Source organism: Spermophilus citellus (assembly GCF_964194105.1).
Source record: "Spermophilus citellus genome assembly, chromosome: 5".
Taxonomy (NCBI): domain Eukaryota; kingdom Metazoa; phylum Chordata; class Mammalia; order Rodentia; family Sciuridae; genus Spermophilus; species Spermophilus citellus.
Window position 1 is genome coordinate 162,246,604 of NC_138186.1, and position 23,078 is coordinate 162,269,681.

Genomic DNA, 23,078 nt, shown 5'->3' on the forward strand with positions numbered 1-23,078 from the left:
TTTTAGAAGTTGACCAACATTAAACTGAATTATTTAGTGGCCTACATTTTATAGTGAAGTCCTTTCTCAAATCTCATTCTTCTTCTTCCTCCTGATAGTGAATAATCGCCAAGACTCAGAAGCACTAGACAAATATTTGTGGTTAATGTGAACCTACATTGCTCTGAGAATTGAGCACTATGTGTGTTTGATATAATGTTAAATGTTTTAAGAGTTAGCTGAATATACATTTTTCCCCTCATTTAGAATTGAGCAGTGTTAAAGAAGGACAACATTGTCCTTAAAAATAAAAAGAAATGTGTTTTTTTTGTATGTTTTTGTAGATCACCAAGGAAACGGAGGTCCAGGTCAAGATCTGGTTCTCGCAAGCGTAAACACCGAAAGCGATCAAGGTCCCGCTCAAGAGAGAGGAAGAGGAAGTCATCACGTTCATACTCCAGTGAAAGGAGAGCCAGAGAAAGGGAGAAGGAACGACAAAAAAAGGGATTACCTCCAATTAGATCTAAAACATTAAGTGGTAAGTAACATACTTCTGTAAAACTTTGGTTTCAATACATTCAAAAAATAGTTATCTCCTGTAAGTTCTCTAAACCAAACTATATTTTGGACTAAAAAATTGAAAATGGGTTAGGTAAATGAATGATTATGTCCTAGGTTTTTTTTTTTTTTTTTTTTTTTTTTTTATGTGACAGAAAAAAAGGAAAAGTAGATTCTACTCAAATACTAAGAGTGTTTAGAGTAGATTTTTTTTTTAAATTTAATGCAAGTTAGGAAATATGACTTCAATGACACATAAAGCAGACCAGGTTAATATCTATAGCATAATGCAATTTCTCTTATTTACAGCATCCTAACCAACTGTGAACACCAGTTTTATAGAAGTAATTATTACATGAAGAATACACTTTGTATTGTGTGTAAATTTTACTTATTAATTTTGCAGACCTAGGGCTTGAACCCAGGGACTTCCTCATGCTAGGCAAGTACTCTAGCATGGAGACATGCACATAGCCCTACTTTGCTATAATTTTTAAACCATATTATAAACTTGCAGGTTAATTCTAGATGAGGAATTCCTATTGTACAGGCTGTTTCCCTCTTTATATGTTAATCTTTTGTGTATAATTAGAACAGATTTAGTAATGGTTGAATTTGTTTTAGGAGCAGACTAGGGGACATTCATATAATAGGATTGTTAAGTATAGCATAATAAAATGAATTACTGCCAAATTCTGCAAGGGCATTCTTATTGGGTTGTCACTTCTAAGGTGAACTAGTAGACTATAGATGGGCACAGAGGTATATAAAATGTAGCAAGTTATGATCATTTGTTAAGAAGTAAACATTAATCATGGTACCTAATTTCTGAAGGTTTCCAAATTATTTCTGCATGAGGGATAGATAAATATTTGGTATAATGTGTGCTACTAAAGCATTATGAAATTGCAGGCCTAAAATTAAAGGCAGCAACACCCATCTTCTGATTAAGTTTTGGCAATTCGAGTAGGTCTTGGCTATCTTCTGAGAATCTGGTTATGGGAGGTAGTATTAATTTAATATTGATATTTTATCTTCGTATGTGTCTCTTTGTTCCTTTGGGTGAGAGACTAAATGTAAAATTATTAAGTGCTGTCTGATAAAGGAATAACGTCCAAAATCTCTACTATGCCTCCTTGCATGGCTACCAGTAGAACATTCAGAATTACTCATTAACCAGTATGAAGGTAGAACTACTATTTAGAGTCTCTTTGATTTAGTTCTCACTTACATTGTTGCTGTCACCATTACATAGCTGTTGACCGTGGAATCTATTTTCTTTTTTTAAAACTTATTATTTTTTAATTGACACCCAATGATTGTGCATATTTGTTGGGTAAAATGTGACATTTCTATTCATGCATACAATATGTAATGATCATGTCAGGGCATTTAGCATATCCATCATCTCAGACAATTATTATTTCTTTGTACTGGGAACATTCTTTTGGCTATTTGAAATGTAATAAACTTGTGACTCTAGTCACCCTACTTTACTATAAAACACCAGACTTATTCCTCTTATCCAGCTGAACTGGGGATAGGGCTCAGTGGTAGAGCCCTTGTCTAGCATGCACGAAGCCCTGAGTGCAATCTCCAATACTGCAAAAAAGTAAAGGGAAAGAAGAAAAAAAAGAAGAAAATCAACTTTTTTTGGTACCCAATAATCAGCTTTTTTCTATGCATCTCTCCCATACCTTTCCAATCTCTGCTAACCCTTGAATCCTTATTCTAGTCTACTTCTATGAAATCATTTTTTTTTAGCTTCCACATCTGAGTGAGAAGATGTGGTGTTCTTTTTGTGTGTGTGTGTGTGTGTGTGTGTGCGTGCGCCCCCTTTATTTCTCTTATCACAGTCTTCTCCATTTTTATCCATGATCCTGCAAATGAGAGATTTCATTCCTTTTATGGCTGACTAATATGATGGAATCAATCAATCTATCTATCAATCAATCATTTTTGTGGCACCAGAGATTGAGTCACATCCCCAGTCCTTTTTTATATTTTATTTAGAGACAGGGTCTTACTGAGTTGCTTAGAGCCTTGCTAAATTGCTGAGGCTGGCTTTGAACTCAAGGTCTACTTGCCTTAGCTTCCTAAGCCGCTGGCATTACAGGCATGTTCTACCGTTCCTGGCATAAATTTAGGTTTTATTACTGTTATTTTCATGAGTAAAATATCATACAGTAAAAAATAAAATTAGAAAATACAGTGAAGAATATATCTCACATTGTTAACTGCAGAACTCTTTTTTACTCTGAAACAATATCATATTCCTCTGATCAATATTCTCTCTACATATAATAAATTCATGCGGTTGTGCTTCCCTGTTATTGGTGCTTAGAGTAGATTTTAGAACACAAGATTTTTTAAAATAGTCCAAGAAATATGAAGCATCAACAAACAGTAACATTCCAGGAATCAAGTTGTCCTCTCCTTTTTTAGTCAGCCTTCATAGCAATGACAAAAATCAATAACAACAATCTAGAGGAGGAAAAGTTTTTTTTTTTTTTTTTTTTTTTTTTTTTTTTTTTTGTTTTGTTTCATTGGTTCACTTTGTAGTTGGCCAACTCCATAGCTCTGGACCCTAGGTAAGGCAGAACATCATGGCAGAAGGGTTTGGAGAGAGCTCTGCATTCCAGGGACAAAATGTAAACCCTAAAGGCTCAACCCCAGTGACCTTCTTCTTCCAACCATATCTTGCTTGTCTACAATTAATGCCCAGTTAGTTCATATTTGTGGATTAATCCACTGATTAGGTCACATCCCTTATAATCTAATCGTTTCATCTGAAAGTTCTTGGGTTGTCTCACACATGAACTTTTGGGAGATATGTTGTATCTACAACTTCTCATGGGGTCAGGGAGAATCATTTTTGCTTCTTAGGAAAAATTGTAGAAAGATTACAAGAAAGAGCTAGGAAACATGAATAGAATTTGGGAATATTAAGACAGCTAGAAAATGCAAGACAGAGTAAAGAAGAGGAAGGAGCTAGTCAAATAACTTCATCAGACTGCTAAGGGTTTGTGGTAGATTGAATAATGGACCCCCAAAAGATATTTTACATCCAGTATTTCTGCAATTTGTAAAATATTTGCATTAGAAGGCAGGTAAGTTAGCTTTCTATCACTGTAACAAAATATAATAAGTAACCACCTCAGTAAGGAAAAGTTTTATTTTGATTTACAATTTCAGAGGTTTTAGTCATGGTTGCTTGGTCCTGTTGTCATTCAGCCTGTGGTGGCATAGTGCATCATGGGAGGATGTACAGGAGACCACTTCACATCATGGGTCTGGGAAACAGAGAGAGAGAGGGAGGAAGGGGTTGAGGTCCCAGTATCGCCTTCAAGGGAAAGCCCCCAGTGACCTATTTTTTCCTTGTATTAGGCATCATCTTCTAAAAGTTTCACCATCTCCCAATAGTATCACTGCCTGTCAGCCAACTCTTTATGGGACATTTTGCATCCAAATTATAGCACACAGTAAAAGAGACTTTGTAGTCCTTTTAAAACTAAAGCTCTAAGGCTGGAGACGTGGCTCAAGCGGTAGCACGGTCGCTTGGCATGCATGCAGGCCGGGTTCAATCCTCAGCACCACATACAAACAAAGATGTTGTGTCTGCCGAAAACTAAAAAATAAATATTAAAAAATTCTCTCTCTCTCTCAAAACAACAACAACAACAACAACAACAAAACCCTAAAGCTCTAATTTAAACTTTTAAAAATATTAAGGATCATGAGATGGAAAGATTTTTTTGGTTAAGTATTATATATGTGTAGGATAATGCTACATGAGACAAAGAATAGCTAGCAGTGAAAGAACATTTATTAGTGTTCTGTGATAGCTAAATAATTTCTATGGCTTACATAGGTCTGGAAGATGTTTGTGTTTTGAAAAGCCAGAGTGGAAGGACCCAATAATGATCTTGCCAACAATCGTACTCCAGTGTGAGGTTAAGTTGACTGCAGAGTAGAGCCTGTCCTAGACCTGCCCTATCAAGATCAAGGTAGTCAGAAAGCTGGAAACTTCATTTTTAAAATGACATTGACATAAATCCAAAGTCAGTATATTAAAACTTAGTGTCAGCTGTAATATAAATATCCTCAATAAAAGGTGGTATTCATGGAGGCATAGTCCAGGTGAAACTAGACAGAGAGTCTACATTTTATTAAGGAAATAAAATGATAACAAGGAGTTATAATTCAGTCATCTTGCCCGTGTCCCGCATAGGCAGTAGAATGGGATTCCCTCGGTGGAATGGGCTGTCTGAGAAATAAAAACTTAGAAAAAACTAGAACTCAGAAAGTAGTGTCAGAAGCGGGGCAGAATGGGCAAGCTGATCAGAGTGATCGAGCTTGTAGACTATGGCAAAATGGAGCCCATGCCTGCTTTATTTATATCGAGAAACATCAAAGGCCTTCCATAGAAAGTTCTTTTCCACCAAAAAAGGTTAAAGGTGGGCTGCTCAGTTCCTAATTGGTTATGCCCATTTCCGGAGCTACTATGGGGGATCTTTCTAGTAATGTGAAGATAAAGGTCACATGCATTGGGCAGTCCTTTGCAGTGGTATAGTTAGGTATAGTTCCCACGGCCAAACCTTACTCTCCGTGGCTTCGTGCCAAGAGAAGATCCTCATTTCTCGGATGGCTTCCTGAATAGTCTTTTCCCCATTTAATCTCTGTGCAGAGTATTATTATTTCCTTAATGATAAAGTAGGTAGTATGGCTTTCAGATTTATTTGTTTGTAGGGAAAACATCCACTTATTCATTCTAATACTGAAGGATATTTGAAAGATTGATGGATAAGATTGTAATGGGAAGTGGTTTTAAAACTTTGTTGCACATTGTGGTCAGCTGGGGGAATTAAGATAAAAACAAAAACAAAACCTCCCATATTCTGGTGCAGCACGCCACATACCACTCACAGTCTCCTACAGCAGACACTGGTCAAATTGAGAACAGGTGACATGCAAGAGGTTGACACAGTGGAAATGTGACTGAGTAGTTGGAATTGATTCGATCAAAAACATAACAGATATAAGTGTCCATTAATAAGTATTTTAAGTATATTATCATGAATTTTATCTGTCATTAATACTTTTTCCTCAAGTTACTTGAAAGAAGTAACTATATATCTTTGTGATTTAGGTCATTTTGTCTATTTTATTTCTTGACAGTATGTAGCACTACTCTCTGGGTTGGTCAGGTAGACAAGAAAGCGACACAGCAAGATTTAACCAATCTTTTTGAAGAGTTTGGACAAATTGAATCCATTAATGTAAGTACCAGCTTTTAAATGATAATTTGAATTTTAAAAGTCAAGTTTTTCACTCATTTAAAGAATCTACTTTAGTTCCTAGTTAAGCTTAGTAGTAGATTTTTTTAGCAGTTTAGCACTGTATTTATTTAGTTTTGCAATACAGGTGATTGAACCCAGAAGTGCTATACTACTGAGGTACGTTCCTTTTTTTAAAATTTAAAACAGGGTTTCACTAAGTTACCAGGACTGACCTTGGGCTTGTTATCCTCCTGCATAAGCCTCCTGAATTGCTGGTGTTACACCATCAGCATACCCAACTAGAACTTTTTTCTTAACATCAAATGTTTGAATTAGCAGGAACACTGTATGTGACCTAGTATTGTTTCCTCTCTCTTTTTTAAGATGAATATAAGAAACAGTCTCACAGAATAGTAATCACTCTCACATGGGCACTTGAGTGTAGTAATTTACATGCTTCATGAATCATTCTTCAGATCTGTAACTGAGATTATTTTCCTATTGTTAAAACCTTTGTTCAGAAGTCTTGTTCAAAATAAAACAAATGTAGTTTTATCATCAATTGTTAAAGAATACAGATTTTATATTAAGGATGATACTTCCCCAAAACAAAACCCTTCCCACATTCCTTAGTTAATCATTTGGAAAAGTTAAGAGTATCACTAGAAATAAATTATTTGCCTTCAAACATTTTGGCTATACAATATTATTTCCCTTTTATTTGATAGTATTTTATATATGGAGATACATATTTATTTTGTTTTAATAGTTCTTTATTTTGTACTCAAGAAATCTTAACATTCAATATTTAAGATTTCACATATATTATGACTTAAAATGAAGCCAAATTAGGTTTTGAATTGTTTGTTTTTAACTGAGTTAATTGTACATAAATAATATTAATAATACATAAACAAAATCAGTAAACAGAAGGACAGGGGAAATTAGTTGATTAACCTACAAAAATTGGTGTATTAGTTAGTAGTCAGTGTTCTGTTTCACTAAAACTGTAAAATCCAACATGAATTTCCATCCTTATACTCTTTCTAAAAAAACAAAAACAAAAAAATTATTTTTTTTAAATAGATGATTCCTCCCAGGGGTTGTGCTTATGTCTGTATGGTACATCGACAAGATGCATTTCGGGCTCTTCAGAAACTGAGTTCCGGATCATATAAAATCGGTTCCAAGGTTATTAAGGTGAGATTTTGAGGAGCAGGGGATGGGAGGGATTTTCAACTATTTTTTGGTGTTCTTTTTTTTTTTTTTTTTTGAGGGTGTGGTGGGTACTGGGGGATTGAACTCAGGGACACTTGACCACTGAGCCACATCCCCAACCTTATTTTGTATTTTATTTAGAGATAGGGTCTCATGAGTTGCTTAGAACCTTGCTTTTGCTGAGACTGGCTTTGAACTCATGATCCTGCCTGAGCTACTGGGATTACAGGCATATACTGCTGCACCTGGCTGTGTTCATTTTTTTCTCCCATGGTGTACTGCCAGAGATTGAGCCCAGGGCTTAAGCCTGTGGAGCATGCACTGTACCAGTGAGCTACAGCCCTTAGCCTTGTTTTCATTTTAATGTTATAGGCACAGCTCATCAGAAACATTCCTTCAGTATTGTTGAGTTACAGTATTAGATATAGGTAAAATAAGTCCAGTAACCAAACATTAGTCAAATTATTCCTTAAAACCACACTTGTACAATTTTCTGAGTAAACAATGGTACCATTTTATGAGCTTCCTTTCTGTTTATTTTATTTGCCATTTCATGGCAAAGTTATTTTTGTAAACTCAAGTATAGCTAGTCATTTTCTTTCTTGGTGTACAGGTTTTGTTTGAATTGTAATAACTATCCTAATTATTGCTGATGTAAATTTGACCTTTTTATAGTGAAAACAATATTTGGATTGTCTCTGGAAATGTATTATTTTAGCGTTACAGTAGGAAGTGGAAATAAATCTTATACACACTATACTAATGCAGATTTAAAATTAGCAAAACTAATTTTATTTGTATTTGTAGTATTAAAATAAAGTTTTGAATTTTTTGCATTGTTGTTAAGGTACACATAAGAGCTTCCTTTTTTCCCTCTCCCCATTCCCAATAGATTGCTTGGGCTTTAAATAAAGGTGTAAAAACAGAATACAAACAATTCTGGGATGTGGATCTTGGAGTTACATATATACCATGGGAAAAAGTTAAAGTGGATGATTTGGATGGTTTTGCAGAAGGAGGCATGATTGATCAGGAAACTGTAAATACTGGTAAGAACCCTAAGGCCATTTTTAAATCCATTTTTAAAAATATTTGTTTTAATTGTAGATAGACACAATAACCTTTATTTTATTTTTGTATGTTGCTGAGGATTGAACCCAGTACCTCACATGTGCTAGGCGAGTGCTCTACCACTGAGCCACAACTCCAGCCCCCTAAGGCCATTTTATTATTTAAAAAGGTACATTTAGAAGGTTGTATTTGAAATGGATTTGGGGTGATAGAGTGAACTGTTCTATTTTATTTACTGAATTCATCTCCCAAAAAAGAGGGAAAAGAACACTGCTGTGTCCATTATATATGTTTAATGGGTCCTATTTCATAAGTCTTAAAAGCATAGTTAGAAAATTGTGGATTAGAAGTGTATTGTAAATGTAGCATTCCTCATGTATATCTTATTTTTTGACACTTGTGTACATGGAAGGTTTTTTGACTAAACATTTTTAATTTTTTGAGTTCAGTGGGAACTGAGAGCTTGAAAGTCTTTGAGAAGCTCTCCAGATTATTTTGAATATTGTCCATGTTGGGAAGAGCAGTAATAGAATTTGTGTGTGTGTGTGTGGCGGGGGTGGGGGTGTGTGTGGTACCGGGTATTGAATTCAGGGACACTAAACCACTGTGGCATGTCTCCAGCCCTATTTTGTATTTTCTTTAGTGACAGGCTTAGCACCTCACTTTTGCTGGTTGGATTTAAACTTGCAATTCTGTTGCCTCAGCCTCCCCAGTAATAGAGTCTTAGTCTAAAAAGCTGCAATTCACATTCATGGAATATAATAATACTTCTGGAGTACCTACATCATTTGGTCTGCTTTTTTTTTAAATTTACCTTTTTTGTATTAAAAGATTTCAGTTATAAATTCACAAGATAGTTAGCAGTTATATCCAGAAGGAAATATTAAGTTGTATTTGGGAAAGAATTGAAATATGATTGGTGACTTATTTCTTCACATCTTGGCTCTCATTAAAATTGGCTAATTTCCACAATATTTTTGTTGAGCCAATGTAGATATTTTTTCTTGGTAGGAAATGTAGCTCAGTGATAGAGTGTGTGCTTAGCCTGGGTGAAGGTCCTGAGTCCAATGCCAAGCAAGACCTTAGTTGTTTACTTTGTTAGTCTCCCTCCCTTACCCCACCTCAGCTTCTTCTCCAGAACGTTCATTCTTTTAATAGAGACTTTGGTTCTTTCTTTCTTTCTTTCTTTTTTTTTTTTTTTTTTTGTAAGTCCTAATTTTTGGAATGGGAATTATGACAGAGACTAATATACAAAAAATTATTACTGACATGAGGTATAGCACAGGGGTCACAGTTCATTGGTCAAATCCTGCCAGTGTGCTATTCTGCACAAAAAAAATGTATTGAAATATAATAGTCTCACTTGGTTACCTATTTCATTTGACTTGTTGTTTGCAATATTAGTTGAATGGTTGCAACAGGAAGCATATTGCCCACAAAGTCTGTGATACTTATATAGGAAGAGATTGCCAATCCGTGTTATAATGGAAATAGATAATACATACAAAAATAAAACACAAACTGTATAGTGTTTGTGTCAATAAGTTATAAGAAAAAAAGCAGAGAAGGAAGATAAGCATACGAGTGTTTAAGTATTACAGTTTTTAAGTGATTGTAGGTCTGGTGGAGAGATAGTTATTTAAAGAGGTGAGACAGCCTCTGGGGGAGAATGCATTCAGTCAGAGGGAACATGAAGTGCAAGTCTATATTCAGAAATTTGGAGACTGGTATAGCTTTAGCAGAGCGGGTGAGGGAGGAATATGAGATGAAGGCTAAGGGGTACAAAGGGGTAAATTCTTATTAATCTTATTTGATTTTTTATTCTAAATTAGTTGGAGAACCACAGGGGGACCCATAGGGCCTCTTTGTGCTATTTTTGCATAGTTCTATTTTCAGGAAGATTTTTCTGTATTGGGTTAATACTTCCTTTGTTGGTCTCTTCTTGTATCTTGTGATGAAAATATAGATAAGGCTGGCTCCTTGTATATCTAACATCCTTTGTGATATATTTCTATTATATCTCTTCTAAGTGTTATCTTTAGATGTCTTGTTTATCAAGCTTTTTTGGACTCCTTAGTATCTGGGCAAAAACCTAGAGTGCACTGAAGTTGTAGATGTTTCCTAAAGTTTACCAAGGTAGATGAAGGATTTAGATGTAATATAGATGTATAAATAGGAAAAATTGAAAAGTTGTACCTATCCAAAGGAAGTTAATTTCAAATATTTTGTTTAGAATGGGAAACAGTGAAGAGCTCAGAACCCATTAAAGAGACGGTCCAGACAACTCAGAGTCCAACTCCAGTTGAAAAGGAGACAGTGGTCACAACCCAGGCAGAGGTTTTCCCTCCACCTGTTGCCATGTTGCAGGTTAGTGCTGTGTGGTTTTTTTTTCCTTCTTTTTAAAAAATATATATTGTTTTACATTTCTGTATTTACTCATGTATTCACTATTTACTTTATAAAAACTTGGAGGAAATTGTTCAAAGTAGGAAAGGTACTTGTCAGTAATGTTAGGCAAAGAATTTTTCTTTTAAATCTCTTTAGTCTTTTTAAAGATTTTTTTCTGGTGCTATGGTATCATTGTGCCAAACAAGAAGTTTAAAAAAGGTAAATGTGGAAAATATTGCCTCTGCAAACTTGTATGATTGTTTTCTTTGTTTAATGAGTTCTGGCTCTGAGACTTGCACTATTTTAGGAACCTGGGGTTAGAGTAACATATTAGTGAGGGGGGGGGGAAATCCTGCCCTTTTAGGGCTTTCATTTTTAATAGGGAAGAGAGAATGTAAAATAAGAGTGAGATGCTATGGAAGGGTAAAGATAGTCTGAAACTGGTTGGGAGTGTCTGGGTAGGTCCTTATAATTTTAAATATAATGGCCAGGGTAGACCTAGTTGAGAATCTTAACATTTGAGCAACAAAGGTATACTAAGGGAATTAATCATGTTGGATATCTGAGGAGGAGCCCACTGGGTAAAGGGAACCACCAATTGGAAGGCTATATGCCAGGAACATAGTTGGTGTGTTCCAGGTGCCGTGAAACTGTAAGTGGCTAGAGTAAGGCCAGTGAGAGGCAGGTTAGTTGACAATAAACCTCTCTAAGGTCTTTGGTTGTCATTCTGAATGAGATGAACCATTGGAGGATTTTGAGCAGAGGAATGACTTGATCTGACGTGATAGTTTTAAAGGAATGTGCTGACTACTATTTTGAAAATAGGCTATAATGAGCATTGATAAAAGCAGGGAGCCCAGTTAAAAACCAATATAGCAATAAAGGTGAGATATGATGGTGACTCCAAATAGCCTGCTAGTTGTGGCAGTAATGAGAATTGGATAAATGTTAGACATGCTTTGAAGTTATGATCAATGGGACTTCTAGAAGTATTTAATATGGATTTGTGAGAAAAAGCAGAGGCAAGGATTTTTTTTCCCCCCGGTCTAAGATATTAGAAAGATGGATTTACCATTAATAAGAATGGAAAAGACTGTGAGAAGAGTTCTTTTGGGAAGCACAATTGGGAGTTTGTTGTTTTGTATGTACATATTAAGTATGAAGTATCTTTTAGACAGTGAACTTAGATGTTGAATAGACAGTTGATACAGTGGGAAATTTAGGTAAAGCTATGTAGCAGGTAAATTTTTGGAAATTTTGTACCTAAGATGAGTAAAGGATATTTATGTTGGGATAAGAAGATAAATGTAAGAGAAATTTGAGCCATTCTAAAGCTGTTATTTCATGTTTTCTAATGGTGTGTTGTAACATTGGTAGGTATTATCTAGGCTTAATAGGAGATTAGTAGGCAGTTGAAAATTAATCCTAATATTCAAGTATTCAACCAGGCATCCATTATTTTACATCATTTGAATATAAGAAAGATTTCACAATCTCCAAGTAAATTATCTATTGTGTATTATTGCCTTGCTTTTACCTTAATAAGTATACTTATTGACAAAATTGTGGGGGTTGGTAATGATATTTGGTTGCTTTCCTAAAAGTCTACACATACATGTAAAATTTACCTTTAGCTATCCCAAGATGTGATCATTGCAAGTGAATAAACTGATAAGTGGCTTTTTTTAAAATTCCTATCCACTAAAGATTCCAGTAGCACCAGCGGTGCCTACAGTTAGTTTAGTTCCACCAGCATTTCCTGTGTCCATGCCAGTTCCGCCTCCTGGATTCAGCCCAATACCTCCACCACCTTTTCTGCGAGCAAGTTTTAACCCTTCACAACCACCTCCTGGTAAGAAATTTTCACATTATTATTTTGTGTTGCTGAGGATTGAAACAGGGCCTTTGTGCATGCAAAGCAAACACTCTACTCACCTTATTATTCGAACTGTATTTAGAATATCAATAAAGTTGTTCTTTTTCCAGGCTTAAATGTCAAGGAGCCAGTGGTTCTTAGACCTTAGCATACCAGATTTTGTTCCTCTAAGTTTGTAGATGGGCCAGAGTGTTTTCATTACTAATTTGTGCTCAGAAGGCACATTTCTGGAAGAAGCACTGACAGAGAAAAAGGAATTCCTTTAAAATAATTGAAGATAACAACACTTTTTTTTTTTTAAAGAGAGAGTGAGAGAGGAGAGAGAGAGAGAGAGAGAATTTTTTTTTAATATTTATTTTTTAGTTCTCAGCGGACACAACATCTTTGTTGGTATGTGGTGCTGAGGATCGAACCCGGGCCGCACGCATGTCAGGCGAGCGCGCTACTGCTTGAGCCACATCCCCAGCCCCAAGATAACAACACTTAATGTAAAACTTTTGGTACTGGGGATCAACCAAGGAGTTCTTAATCATTGAGCCACATCCCAGACTGTTAATTTTTTGTTTTGAAATAGGGTCTTGCTAAGTTGCTCTCTAAATTGCTGAGGCTGGCTTTGAACTTGAAATCCTCCTGCCTTAGCCTCCCAAATAACTGGGATTACAGGCATACACCACCTTGCCCAGCTGAAAGTTATTTATAATCATTATTTTTTGATCAGCAAGTTTGCATAAAATTCTGTAGATTGTTCCATTATATTAGAAATTATACTTTAAAATGCTGATTGAATTTGGAATATTTTTGTTGGCCTAATAAATTGTTGATAAGCAAAAGTGCCCAAATCAGTACTTTTATGTTAAAAACTATAAATTACTTAACACACATCTTTTTTTTTTTAAATTTTATTTTTTAGTTGTAATGGACACAATATCTTTGTTTTATTTTTATGTGTTGCTGAGGATCAAACCCAAGGCCTTGAATGTGCTGGGCAAATGATCTACCACTGAGCCACAACCCCATCCCTTAACACACATCTTAACAATTAAGTATATGTAATTGCTTTATAAAGTTTATAGAGCTTTTAGTATTAGACCACGGAAAGTTAAAGGAATGAGGGAGAGATACAGGAATCAAATGATTTAGGTATTGTTTCTCAAAATAGTTTTTAGCTTCATAAATTATTTGCACATTAAAAGAAGTACTTTGTTTTCTTTGATTTATATTCTTAACCATTGGGTATAGTTCTTAAAAATGGTCAACAAGAGTAGAAAGTAAATTAATGTTGGATGTAATGACACACACTTGTAATCCCTGTGGTTCTGGAGGCTGAGACAGGAGGATTGTGAATTCAAAGCCAGCCTCAGCAACAGTGGATGCTAAGCAGCTCAGTGAGACCCTGTCTCTAAATAAAATACAGAATAGGGCTGGGGATGTGGCTCACTGGTTGAGTGCCCCTGAATTCAATCCCTGGTGGGGCCCTCCCCCGCCCCCCTCCCATGCCCCAAAAAAGTAAATTAATCTTCATAGAATGCTTTATTTTTCAGGTTAATATAAAAAATTTAATTGCTGTTTAATATATAATATAAAATTGAAAGGTTTTTTAATACTTATTTTTTAGTTGTGGTTAAACAAAGTACCTTTATTTTATTTATTTTTATATGGTGCTGAGAATCGACCCCAGGGCTTCGAATATGCTAGGTTAACGCTCTACCACTGAGCCACAACCCTAGCTCCTAAAATGGACAGATTTTAATAAGAATTTTATCTTTAATATTTTAAATGTTGAAAAATCTTTCCTGTTACTGAGCATGGTGGCACATTCCTGTGATTCCAGCAACTTGGGAGGCCGAGGCAGAAGGATCACAAGTTCTAGGATGGCCTTGGCTAATCCCTGTCCCAATATAAAGAAAATCAGAAGGGCTATGGATTTAGCTCAGTGGTAGGATGCTCCTTATTTCAATCCTCCAGTATCACAAAAAAAGAAAGAAAGAAATTACTCTTTTCCATTATTTTCTGTATTCATTTGAAAATGAAAATTTCTGAAGCTATTGTGAAATTATACTTTTAATAATTATGCCACATAGACTTGGTAAATTATTTTCCATCATTGAATTTGTTGATAATATCTTTATTTTTATCACTGTTTTCTAATAAAGTTTACTGGTGGCGTGGTTTAAAATAAAAAATGCAAAGAATCAGATTCATAGCATGATCATTTGATCTTTAAAATAATAAAAAAGGCAGTATTAAAATGAAAATTTATTCTAGTCCTCAAAACATATAGTGTCTCTAAGATTAATGAAAATATTTTGATCTAATGGGTAAACAGCATATGTATCAAAGAACTAAAATGGTTTGTCTCATAGATGACATTGCATATAATGTGATCAGTAGTTTGAAATGTGTTTCACTGTCCCCATGCACACTCTGTGCTTAATGTAAATAGGTTAGCTGACTTGAATTAATCATTGGTTTTATAGCAACACAGAGTGTGTCTCAGGACTTGAATGAGTAAATACATACAATGTGTTTATGATCAGTATCTCCCTGCTTAATCCTAATTTAGGATTTAATAAAGTACATGCTTTACATAAATGTCATTTAAAAAATAGAAAATATAAGCACAAATATGAGGGCATAGTAATAAACAGTGGAATTTTGCTGGATGTGGTCGTGTGCACCTGTAGTGCCAACTGCCCAGGAAACTGAGGCTTGATGGATCACTTTAGCACAGGAGTTCAAGGTCAGCCTGGGCAACACAATGGGATCCCCATCTCTATAAAAGAGAAGAATGTGGAATTTCATTTATAGCTATTGCAATCTCTGATTTGAAACAAATAATTTTACTGTTTTATTTTTGGTCTTTTTTTTTTTCTCCTATGTAGGTTTCATGCCCCCTCCAGTTCCCCCGCCTGTTGTACCACCCCCTGCAATTCCACCAGTAGTACCAACATGTGAGTTTTCTACTTAGAATTTTCTTTATTCCCAGTAGTATTAAGTGTATTGGTTCTAATTCCTGTGAATTTATTTTTTTAATGAAAGTTTTCAAACAAATGTATTTGTTAGATGATTTCTAAAAAATAACAGTATTATGGCAATTTTTATATTTGCTCTGTTGTCTCAAAATGTTTTTCTGTAATTGAGTTTAGTAGTCAGAAAGTCAAAATTCAAAGAAGATCCCCCCATCATATTTGTGGGTTTTGTTTGCTTTATTAAATGTCTTAATCTAGAGCAGATTCACCTAAACTCTGCTTCCATTTCATTATTCTTCATGACATGTTGAAGAAACATTTCAGTTTTTACCCCCCATCATGTTTGTGGTTTTTGTTTGCTTTATTAAATGTCTTAATCTAGAGCAGATTCACCTAAACTCTCCTTCCATTTCATTATTCTTCATGACATGTTGAAGAGACAGTTCAGTGTGTGTGTGTGTGTGTGTGTGTGTATATATATATATATATATATATATATATATATATATATATATATGATCCCAAATAATGGATTAGAATTTTTGCATCTTTGTGGTATTAAATTTTTTACTGTGTCTCTACATTTCTTATGCAATGGAAGTGAGCACTAAAGACTTGGATCCTAGTTTAGCTTTTTTCACAGAATATTTAATAAGCCAAATGCCTTAAACTTGGTATGACATCACATCAGAAGTCATGTAGCATCTTATCTTTTTACCTTGTGGTTTACTTTGTTTTTTAGAGCAGTTTTAGGTTCATGGTAAAATTGAGCCAAAGGTACAGAAATTTCCTATATACTCATACTCTTGACATGCCTAGCCTCTCCAGAATGGTGTATAGTTACAGCTGATGAACCCACATTGAGACATGATTACAGAAAAAGTTCATAGTTTACATTAGGGTTAGCCTTTGGTGTATTTTCCACTTTTAATGATGTTATGATGGATCAGAACATTCAAGTAGTGGAACTTGGTCATTTGAAACATTTTCCTTCAGGTTTTTATATGATAGTTTCATCCATTAGCCATTGTTGCTTGAATTATTTGCCATTAATTGCAAAGTTGTATCTTTTAAAATCTAGAATTCTTTCTACATTCCTTAACTAGAGTTTTTTTTTTTTTAATTAAAAAAAATTATTTCTCATCAACTAATGGTACTTGTTTAGTCTGGGCAGGAAAGTCAGGGTAGATGTGAAATCTTATCTTTAATTTCCATCTTTCAGTATGATGTGTTAGTTCTAGGGAGCCTTCCTGTGATAACCAATAACTGAGGCAGGGAGAATTTCTTATATCTCTCCTCTTCCTCCTCTCCCTTGTCCTCCCTTCTTCCTTTTTTTTTTTTTTTTTGGATTGCTTTCTCAGTGTTTATGGATTAAAAGACTTTCTTCCAATCACTTGCATTTGTTGTTCTTCATGAAGTTCAGATTGCTTCATCTTTGAACAATTTGGAGAACCTATGTGTTGCTTCTTTGTTAAGATGATTGCATTAGTTTTTCAAGGCTTCTTAGCCTTTTTTTGGCCCATTGTGTCCCTGACTGATTTTGTGTTTTTCCTGCTCTAGTTCAAGAATCCATCATTTCTCCAAATGGGATATAGTATTTAGAGGTCACAATTGGGGTATAAGATTTTCATTTTGCTTTTGCGATTTCTTTGGGCATAGGAATTTTCAGTGTATAAAACTAGACAGTACATGTTTTGAAAAGGAAAAAAAAAATATGAACATACACTGTAAAACAAATTTGACTTTATAGAACTTTTTTTACTTAGCTACTCTGATTTTTAAATTTATATTCTACTGAAAACATTAACTTGATTGCTTATTTTCATTCTTATAATTAAAACCTGCACACCCCAGTACACAATAGTTTTTTGTGAAAAGGCCAGTGTTAGTGCTAACAAGCATTCTGGATGAAACTTAACATTTCTCCACTGATATCTTTATCCTCAGAATATGTATTTATTGAAAATGTATAATCAAGTTGCCCTTAACCTACAGTCACCTGAAAACATAATTTGCTCTTTGTAGTGGTGGCACCAGCTTCATGTGTGAATTTTTCATTTTTTTGACATTTTCATAGAATAGGCACCCCAGCCTACCTGGTTTTCTTTACTAGAATAAACATTTCAAAAGGAAAACAAGAACTGAAATGTAAATTATTACAGACATTTATTACCTTTAATTCCTTAGTCTTTTTTCCTATTTTTGGATATTTCAGAAATGTTAAATATGCCCTTTTATTCATTTTTATTGTTTTCATGTGTTTTCCCTGTAGCTGTTGTTCTTTAATCTTCTAAACAAACCTTTAGTAATTTGGGTCAAGCTTATGTCAAAAATTAGACCTGAAAAGGCCCATATTACAAGAGAATATATATGCTAAATAGAGATCTTAACTTTGGATATCTAATGCATTTTCTTAATATTCTTTTTTGTTTGTTCTTGTGTATACATGACAATAGAGTGTATTTTGTCATACTATACCTACATGGAGTATAACTTCCCATTTTTGTGGTTGAACATGATGTTGAGTTTCACCTGTCTTGTATTAGTATATAAACATAGGAATGTTCTGTCCGGTTCATTCTACTGTCTTCCCTAGTCCCATTACCCTCTCTTCCCTTCATTTCCTTTTGACTAATCCAGTATTTTCTTAGGATTCTTAAATGAATTCTTCTTTCAGTGTTTAGGCAACATTAGAATCTTTCCTTTTTAATATTCTTGGTTAATTAGGAATAATTATTTATTTCAGAAAATTAGACTAAGTGTTCAGAAGTTATTTCTGAATTCACACAAATTACGCTAGATCCTGCCTCCTAATTATTCCTAGTTTATTAGTTTGGAAAATCTGGAATTGATTAATAGAAAGAAGTTCTGGTGTGCTCCAGATTGCTTGCACACTGTCTCATTTTTAATAATTCCTGTTGCCTGATAGGGATTTTAATCTGTATTTTACTGCTCTCTTACGTGCTAACAGTTTGTCCTGGTAACTCTAGAGTCAAATGTGAGGAAAAATATTTCCTAAAGTCTCCAAATATGATTTGAAAATCATAGTTGTGTAGTTAACATTCCTCTAGTTCTGCTTTTTAACATATAGATGACGTTTGGTCTTGAGAATTTTTCTATCAGTTCTTTAAAACATGGTTTCAGTAGCTTTGTATTTGTAGTCTATCTCATCTGTATTTCTAATTTCATTTGAAAAAAGGTAGTGAATGTAAGAATGTACCTTGTAGGAGGGGAGGGGGGATAGTAGGGGATAGGAAAGGTAGCAGAATACAACAGTCACTAATGTGGCATTATGTAAAAATGTGAATATGTAACAGATGTGATTCTGCAATCTGTATTTGGGGTGAAAATGGGAGTTCAAGACACAATTTGAGTCAAATGTATGAAAGATGATATATCATGAGCTATGTAATGCTTTAAATAATCAATAAAAAAAAAAAAAGAATGTACCTTGTAGGTTCAAGGAGAATGGGCAGATTTTCATTCTGATGCTCATCATTTGTCTGTGTTAATCATTTCTGTATATTTTGCTTTTCTGGCTAGTGTCTTTGGAAAAGTAATTTTTTGTATTCCTGGAATTTTCTTTAGTCCTGGTTCTTGCTTTACTAAACACTTCTGTTAAAAAAAAATACTTCTTATACCTGTTGGTGTTCCCTATTTTTAAAAGTAAAGTTTTGTAAATATGCCTTAGTCTCTTCATGATAATTCTTTGGTCCTTTTGAGCATTATTTATTATATAATGTCCTTAGTAATAAAGATGCCATAAAGTGAATTATTCAAGCAGCCAGAAAATGTAGCTCATGAATTCATTAGCTAATAAATCTGAGATGCATTTTTCTCTCTTTAAACAGCCCTAGTGCAACCGCCACTGTCCATGGCCCCTGAAGCTGTGAAGGATGTTGGATTTGGTAGTCTTGTTTTACCAGGTGGTCCAGTTGCCAGCAGTCTTGCTACTTCTGCTCTACCAGCTGGAAATGTTTTTAATCCTCCACCTAAACAAGCAGAGCCTGAAGAGAAAGTACCTCATCTTTTAGAACACCAGATTTCTTCTGGTGAAAACAGCAGATCAGGTAAAAAATAAATAAAATAAATCTCTAGAAATGCTATTATATCTCATAGCATTTCTTTATGTATTGATATTTAATTCTGGGGTGGCATGCATTTGCACAGATGTTGAAATGTTGTAATTTTCAGAGAGAGAGATCACTATATCCTAGCGACTTTCATTTTTTAAATGACATTTTACTCAGAATAATGTAGATTTCGGTTCCCTTGCACCTTTTTGGCCTGCCTCAGTGGATTATTATGAAAATAGAGCTGCACAGAACCTGTATGTTTATAAGAAAATGAAATGAGCAAGTATTAGGTATGAATAACTTCTACCAATCCTAGATATTATCCAGTTAGATCTGGATGATAAATATGGTGTTTGAAAGCATTTAAGTTCTTTTGTTATGGCTGTGCTATTGGTATATTAAAAATTATGTTTTAAAAAGGCTTTCCATTAAAGGTAAGTGAATCAGTGTAAAGTTTTATAGAACAGTCCCACTTAAGTTTTTATATTTAAATTTCACTTTGTATAATTTTAATAATTAAAAAAATTTTAATATGTATTTTTTTAGTTATAGTTGGACACAATACCTTTATTTATTTTTATGTGGTGCTAAGGATTGAACTCAGGGCCTTGCACGTGCTAGACGAGCTCTCTACCTCTAAGCCAAAACCCCAGCCCCAATTTTAATAATTTAAACTCAATTTTTATTTAGTGTTTAGTATAGCTTGATTTTTGCGGATACAAGTAACTGATTAACTCCAGCTAATTACTGGAAATTATAGAATTAATAATGTATAAGTGAAGTTTCCTTTTCATGCCAGAATAACTATTATTTTGAATTATTTCTCCTCTTTCCGCTTTTAGTGATTCCGAATGATATTTCAAGTAATGCTGCAATTTTAGGAGCACAGCCGCCTAATGTGACAAGCAATTCTGGAATTTTGGGAGTCCAAAGACCAAATGTATCAAGTAATTCTGAAATTCTTGGAGTCCGGCCATCTAATGTTTCCAGTAGTTCTGGGATTATTGGAGCTCAACCACCAAATATTCTAAATAACTCTGGAATTTTGGGAATACAGCCACCGAATGTGTCAAATAGTTCTGGACTTTTGGGAGTGCTACCCCCAAATATGCCGAATAATTCTGGACTTGTAGGAGTACAGCCACCAAATGTTACAAATACTTCTGGACTTTTGGGAACACAGCCACCTGCTGGACCTCAAAATTTACCCCCTTTAAATATCCCAAGTCAAAGGATGCCTGCAATGCCAATATTAGACATTCGTCCAGGACTAATACCACAGGCCCCTGGACCAAGATTCCCTTTAATACAACCTGGAATTCCACCCCAACGTGGAATCCCTCCCCCATCGGTACTTGATTCAGCTCTTCATCCACCACCCCGTGGACCTTTTCCTCCAGGAGACATTTTTAGTCAGCCAGAAAGACCTTTTCTAGCTCCTGGAAGACAAAGTGTAGAAAATGTTATTAACCCAGAAAAAAGGATACCGCTTGGGAGTGATAACATTCAACAGGAAGGAGATAGAGATTACCGGTTTCCTCCCATAGAAACCAGGGAGAGCATTAGTAGACCTCCCCCAGTAGATGTTAGGGATGTGGTTGGGCGGCCTATAGATCCAAGAGAAGGTCCTGGAAGGCCTCCATTAGACGGTAGGGATCATTTTGGAAGACCTCCTGTAGATATCAGAGAGAATCTTGTGAGGCCAGGTATAGATCATCTGGGTCGAAGAGACCACTTTGGCTTTACTCCAGAGAAGCCCTGGGGGCATAGAGGAGATTTTGATGAGAGAGAGCACCGGGTTCTCCCTGTCTATGGTGGTCCAAAAGGATTACATGATGAAAGAGGTAGATTTCGGGCTGGAAGCTACCGATTCGATCCTAGAAGTGGTCCTTGGAACAGAGGATTTGGACAAGAAGTTCACAGAGATTTTGATGACCGCAGAAGACCCTGGGAAAGGCAGAGGGATAGGGATGACAGAGATTTTGATTTCTGCAGAGAAATGAATGGAAATCGTCTTGGACGAGATAGAATTCAAAACACTTGGGTCCCCCCTCCTCACGCTCGGGTTTTTGATTATTTTGAAGGGGCCACTTCTCAACGAAAAGGTGATAATGTGCCTCAGGTTAATGGTGAAAATACAGAGAGACATGCTCAACCACCGCCTTTACCAGTACAGAATGATCCTGAACTTTATGAAAAACTGACGTCTTCAAGTGACATAAACAAGGAGAAGAGTGACACAGTTGCTGATATAGAAAGTGAACCAGTGGTGGTAGAAAGCACAGAAACTGAGGGGACATAATCATCACTCAGTAGGTAAAAGATACCTTTTGTAAAGTTGTCATCTCTCTGTAATAGATTAATGGCTGACTGGACCATAGTTGTTCACTTTTGTCTGCCAGAATTAAGTTAATCTGATGTTCATGTTCACCTTTCTCTTAAAATAATTGTACAACTGACTTGTATAGACATTGTTCTTAATATGAACATGATAGGTAAACTTTTTTTTTATTTTTCTGATAAAATATAAATGTTGCCCCAGATTCTTTTAACGTCAAGGAAACGAATAACAGCTTGTCAGAGACTTCCTATGGAAGAAAGAATTTTTTAGATACTATCAGTAGGTTGGATATGGTAATAGATATATTTCAAAATAGCAAGTGGTGGTATATCTTATCCATATCTCTAGGCTGCTGCAGCATTTTAAGGTAGTAGACAAAGCTGTGATATTTTATGCAAAGACTGGCTCTAGATATTTGAGGAGCATACTACAGAGATTTTAAAAAGTGATTTTGTAAAATCTACACTATGGTCTCTGTTACTCCAAAGTAAGTGTGTGTGATTTGTTCCTCATACTGCAGTGAGTAAAAGAAAAAAAAAAGAAGTAAACAACAACATAAATATTAAAGTACGTTTCAATGTTGGGTGAATTTTGTTTTTAGATGCCAATAAAACTTATTTGTTTGATAACAGTGTTCTAGGAATTGTATTTTTTTAACCTACAAATTCTTAAGACTCTGAATCATTAGAAGCATGTGCTTAGTTGTGAAAATTTTCTATTATTCTTATAACAACATCAAAGAACTGTGTGGTAGAAAAAGCATTTACTTTGTTATTAAAATCATGCAGTCTCATATAGTATGTATGCAACATCCGTGTATGTTTACTGTGTAAGTCATAGTTTTTTTCTTTTTCTCTGTATGTTGGTCTTCATGTACATACAGAGAAAGTGAAGAAGAGTTTAGGTAATGAAATGTTCTTTAAAATCTGATAGAAAATTGGAAAAGTTTGGCAGATTTGCTCATAGTTACTGCTTATTGTTTTTAGTCTTTATGAAGATAAAATAAGAAGTATTATAAAGAAATACAGTGGCAGGGTGGCAGTTCTTTTTTAACATAGCTAAGTGAAGCCAGATTTAGCTTGGAGCCATATTTCACACAAATGCTTGCATTGCTTTGTTTCACACTGTATTTGGTATTCTGCATAGATTAGTAGTAGCACTAAAGACTTTCTTAATTCATGTGCCTGACATGAATTACTTAATTGAAGAAAATGTATGTATATATAGATAGATATAGTGGTGTTGGTGGACTTTTAAGATACTAATTTGTATACCAAGAACAAAGTGTCCGTCATACATTTGGTAGGCTCTGGGTAACACTTT

At 34.9% G+C, this 23,078-nt stretch overlaps 1 protein-coding gene across 1 annotated transcript in view; it reads left to right on the forward strand.

Moving 5' to 3' along the window:
• Positions 1–22,400, forward strand: part of SCAF8 (SR-related CTD associated factor 8) — an 85,545-nt gene extending 63,145 nt beyond the window's left edge. The window contains 9 exon segments of the mRNA XM_081294659.1: positions 324–517; positions 5,716–5,816; positions 6,903–7,016; positions 7,927–8,083; positions 10,339–10,472; positions 12,201–12,345; positions 15,252–15,320; positions 19,190–19,408; positions 20,257–22,400. Of these exon segments, the coding sequence (XP_081150785.1) occupies positions 324–517; positions 5,716–5,816; positions 6,903–7,016; positions 7,927–8,083; positions 10,339–10,472; positions 12,201–12,345; positions 15,252–15,320; positions 19,190–19,408; positions 20,257–21,716 (2,593 nt within the window). The 3' untranslated portion in view covers positions 21,717–22,400.
• The last annotated feature ends 678 nt before the right edge of the window (positions 22,401–23,078 follow it).